The 5,070-nt window shown below is 45.3% G+C and overlaps 2 protein-coding genes across 2 annotated transcripts; one reads left to right on the plus strand and one right to left on the minus strand.

Annotated features, from left to right (window-relative positions):
• T265_14766 (hypothetical protein) lies at positions 1-3,635 on the plus strand (the record flags this gene model as incomplete). The annotated part of the gene is made up of 3 exons (XM_009175141.1): positions 1-106; positions 2,037-2,146; positions 3,567-3,635. Coding segments are annotated over 3 exons (285 nt in total), but the record flags the coding sequence as incomplete, so codon positions are not given.
• On the minus strand, positions 1,414-3,316 carry T265_09133 (hypothetical protein; the record flags this gene model as incomplete). The annotated part of the gene is made up of 3 exons (XM_009175130.1): positions 1,414-1,628; positions 2,682-3,166; positions 3,198-3,316. The coding sequence occupies 3 exons, from the start codon at positions 3,314-3,316 to the stop codon at positions 1,414-1,416; spliced, it is 819 nt and encodes a 272-aa protein (XP_009173394.1).
• Positions 3,636-5,070: the final 1,435 nt, after the last annotated feature.

Genomic DNA, 5,070 nt, shown 5'->3' on the forward strand with positions numbered 1-5,070 from the left:
CTGTCGCGAAGGAAGCAACAGGACTTAAATACTACCAGGTTGTCCAAGCCTAGACAGGAGCAGTCGGGATATCGGGGTTGGGTTCGAACCACGAACCTTCCGGTCGGTAAGTTCGTACCTTAGCCACTGAGTTTTGTTGAGATCGGTGTGGTATTCGGTACCTGTTGTCTGAGCTGCACAGAAGCTAAGAATGAGCGTTTCTGTTGATTCTTCTTACATTTGATTCCACAACAAAACACGGATATTGGGAGCCTGTCTGATGGCTATGAATCTTGAAGTTGTTTGATTTAGTCACGCCTGAGTTACCATCAACTGCCTAGGAACGGAAAGCGACTTCTTCAGTGAAGTGCACAACGTTCCTTTGCCCATTCACCACTAAATTTTGGCATAAGTGTAAACTGGAACAACCCACTCCCAGATTACTCATGGACTCATTTAGACCCAATTCCATGTTTTCATTCACTATGGACGTCGCAACTTAGTTTTTCTCACACCATTATGTGGGCACTAGGATTCAAGGCTAAGCGCGAGCGGCACTCGCTACTTAGGTAAGCGTATGCGGGCAATTCAGCCCAAAAGTGAACCTGAGCTGAGTGTAAAATAACAATAAAAATTAACGAACTTGGATTGGCTTCCAAAAACTATCTCTCTCGCCTCGCATTCATATTTACGAGACGGCAACAAGATCAATATTTTCGAGGAAGAAAGCATGAAGCTGCCACACACCGAATCAAACTAGCGGTACGTCCAACTCGAAAGACTATGTGGGTCTGAGTGAGTGAGCATACGACAAACAAACCGCTTTCAACCAGATCTGAAATAGATGGACATGAACGAGCCACGTTAGCAAAAGATAGAAATGTTTTGTCCGACGCAACACGCCTATAACCGGATGAATGGCAGAATATGATTTCAAGTGATGAAGGAGCATTCCGTCTGACCGGTTTCATCTACAGGTGTGCATGTGGCAAAACGTTAAGAGAAGGCTCCCAGAATTCAGGAAGCTGAAAACTCGGTGGCCATTCTGTGAATACTAAGCTCCAACCTTTTCTGTGGGACAGAGTCGGTGAACTGCAATGGAAATGAAAGATACATTCAGCCTGCAAGATCGCTGTCAACACCTGCTGATTAGAGACTTAGTAAACCAACAAGAAGGGGCATTGATGTGCTTAGTGTGACTGAAATATTCGAGTTCTGACTGGACAGACCAGACTTGGTTTTCTAACCCACCGAACAAGGTTATATCAGCTCAGCGATATAGCGTACACTGGTGACCTTGAATTCACCATTTCCGAGCTGGTTATCTTGTAATGATGGCAATTTTCTAGTCCAAATAGACGTGGGCTGTTGAAGAGTTTTCAGCAACCTTGTGAGTAGTTTCCTTTATAAACATATGCTGCGATATCTCGAATATCATGCCAACTGAAACATGAAGCGGCGTGTGTGCAACGTATTCAGTTGTAGAACATCATAAACGAGAGATTCAGTTGAGTCTCTCGTGAAAACCAAATTGATTTGTAAATGAGTGATTCGAATTCCTAAGCTATTCGCAAACAAAATGCACTCGTTTACTACTGAGTCACTATTTTCACTCACTGTGTTTTGAGTGTGACACTCGCCAGGACTGTCTTACGATGCATCATGCCATTTATTAGGTTGCGGCTAAAAATACACGATTCCCGGATTTACACGGGGCTTTATTAGTTGTTGACAGCCGCATAGCAAAGCTTTATGAATAAAATAAATCATTCGTTTGTGTTGAAGACACAGGGATTCCAATCCTCCTGATTTCTGTCAAGCACTCTGCAAGCTGTCATCTCAACCCCTAATTGATACGTCGGTCACTAATCGCTTTGCTATGGAACGCTCCATGCCTTCCCGTAGTACACACTCTGGAACAGGCACTGACTAATCACTTGTGGTCTAGTATAGCTGAGGAATGCGTAATCGTTTCAGTTTACTACTGCTTCAACGTAAGTACACCTAGGCCTGGAGTAGTCGCATTGATTTGATAGTATGATTGGTTCCAACTGCAGATTTCTCAATCAATAACACGGAATGTGAAAAGACTGCCGTCGATAAGCATCACCTATCACACTGTGTGGATACCCATTCACTTCCTTCCAACATTCGCGTGAGGACTAAAGTATGTCGATTCGTCGTTAATTGATCCAATCGTAAATGTATGGCGAAAGAATAGGCCAGTAGCCCCAAGTCAGGTTGGGTCAATCGACACCAGCGATCGGAACGGTTAAGGCAATAAGCGAACAAATAATAAGCAGGCGGTTTTCGGCAGACAGAATGGTGTAGTTAACACGAACACATCTCTAGTTTGACTTATGGTCGGAAATATGAAGCATTCACTGCATTTCTATCTTCCCGGAGGATTGTCATCCAGGTCCTCTGAAACTTGTTCGTTGTAGTTGCCGTGATCAATCCCTGAGTCCAGGAATCTTGGCCGTTCATCGTGATGTTCAAATACGTTGAAGAATCGCATTATCAGTACTCCCAGTACCTTTGAGCCTCTCCGTTTGGAATAAAAAGTGGAATAGCAAACGCAGATAGACTTCTGAGTAAGCTGGCTTCTTGGAGTGCTCGGTGACATCCGAATGTATTCAAACTTGCATGTACAAGGGAGAAGAACGAACCAAAAATGTTGCGCTCTCTTGCGAGTCAACGACCGTCAGACACGTGGACGGTCGTGAATGCATGGAAGACCGGGAAAAAAGCTGTGGAAATTATTGGGTCACCGGCATCATGTAAGGACAACGGATCACAGTCACGGGGTTGGGGTGAGGAGTTGTCAGAAAGACTACGACGAGATCCTGAGTGCCGTTGTTTGGGGCGTTTGGAGATAGGACGTTTATCACCGAAGTGGGGCGGATATTTCACGGAGTTCTCCTTGGAATTAAACTCATCACCAACACCTTCTTGACTCGTGATATCAGTTTCGTCTGTTAGGGCAGCAACTCTGAACCGGTGGCAAGGTTTAGTTCTAGAATGATACGAACCAGCAGGAGTGGAAGCTGACGAAACAGGCTGGACACTCAGCATGCTACTGTTACAGTCGGGATGCACATGGAAATCCACAGCCTCCAATCTGGACATGTTATGCGAATGCGATGGAGCCGCATGTGCATTGGAGTCCAAGTGGTGGAAATTGGAGCTAGGCGACGGTCAAGCCTGCTCGCTAACACTGCGTCTGCATAGGATAATGGTCTCGACTGCTTGCTATCCTCTGTGCAGTGCGAATGCCCAGAGCCGACTGTACCGACAGACAGGCGTGAAGACGGACGTAATACGTACTGTTCATCATGGGTTATCGGCTAAAAGATCGCATCGCGGTTGGCTCCTGGAGAAGTGGACTGCGGATATTTGGAAATTCGGAACAGAGTTAAGTGGCTTGCCGAATCGGCATCGAGCTGATTTGATCTGCCATGGTCCTCTGAATCCGAATCCACCATTGGGAATTCGACACACGCATCAGGCGACCTGTTGGAGTGAACGTTATCGATGCAAAGACCATTGGTCAAATACCCATTGTTATGGTCCCAACTCGAATCCAGTGCGTCTACACCCGAAGGTTCAACACCACGAACGGCTGTCAATATGTATCAGGAAGGTCAGCTTCCTGAAAGCAACCACTGAATGCCCGGAATCTACGGAGACTCTCAGCTCCACTGGGTGTTGACCAGACAGACAACGCCTCCTCAATATGCAGCGCGTCACAGCCTTGCATCAAACCCAGATAGCGCGAGTCCGCAATATGTAGCACGTCGCTGCCTCGTACTAAAGCCAGACCGCGTGCGTCAGCATTGGACCAAGTTCAGACAGTGTCCTTCCAATAAAAAAGCTTGAGGCCGTTGTACTTTTCGCACTCGCACGCACTCGCGCTCTCGCAACCACTTTGTTGGAATATAGCTATTGTGTTCCCTTCCGTGAGCCTTTTTCTCTCCGACACTAGGCACTGGAGCGGGTCAGCAGCAGATACCACAGGCCGGCGAATCAGCAGATATAACAATATGTCACCACAAGAATCCTCCAAAACCCTGTTGTAATGCGACTTGGTTCGTCTCTTTCTTGTCGCACACGTACGTCGAGATCGCGCAGTTTTATCACCCGTTATGTGTGTGGAAGACGCTTTGAGGTGATCCGCGCTAGTATGCTGTGTATACAATGTGAGATCTCCTCTTGTTCTGAATGACAATATGGCGAAACGATCGATTATCATCTCTCGGTGTTGTGGAGTCGCCACTGATTCAACAGGATCATCATATGAGGATTTGATTGACAGTTCAGATTTGAGCAGCCATCAGAATCATACGACGATTTGGCTCCACTCTCCAGGTTTGCGAGGAAACTAAAACAATCCAGCGTTTTGCAACGGTGCTATGAGAACTCACTGACATGTCGAGTTTTCCACTATCCTGTTTCCGATTTTCATCCGAGGGAGACGCATCCTCCCAAAACATGCTCGGGTAATAACAACCGGAGAAGAATTCCACGAAAGTCTGCAATAACCTCCTCAGACCACAACTTCGATCGCAAGGAGCTTTTTTATAGCGTTTGATAGATGATGCTTCAGTTAACCATTAGATGGAGACCCGGAAAGAACAAATTAAATACCACTTGTACTACTTTAGTCAATGACGTTTATGCACCGAAAACATGTGGAAATATTGCATATTTGTTTTGTAGAGACAATTACTTGCTTGAAAACCAAATTGATGAACAAATCCTTTCGAAAGATGTATTGAGCCTCATGATTGCGGCATGATTCCACAATTTGATCATTACTCAGAAACAAACAGCAAAATTGCTTTTCAAATTTCTTCCTCAGTATGTAACACTTAATTGATGCTGTGTTTTCAAATAGTCTTGCCGACTACATGTGTATTTGGTAGTGCCTAATCTGTTGATGAATTTGGAGGTAGTATTTCAGTTTCAGTCAGCTAATCGGTTAACCGATCTTCAACTTGAAAAGTGTTCTATATGAGTGACTTGCTTCCCAGTATTCATTAAAGGGGATGCCACCGACTAACCAAATTAATGGCAGTCTGAATGATCCAA

Source organism: Opisthorchis viverrini, assembly GCF_000715545.1.
Source record: "Opisthorchis viverrini unplaced genomic scaffold opera_v5_259, whole genome shotgun sequence".
NCBI lineage: Eukaryota > Metazoa > Platyhelminthes > Trematoda > Opisthorchiida > Opisthorchiidae > Opisthorchis > Opisthorchis viverrini.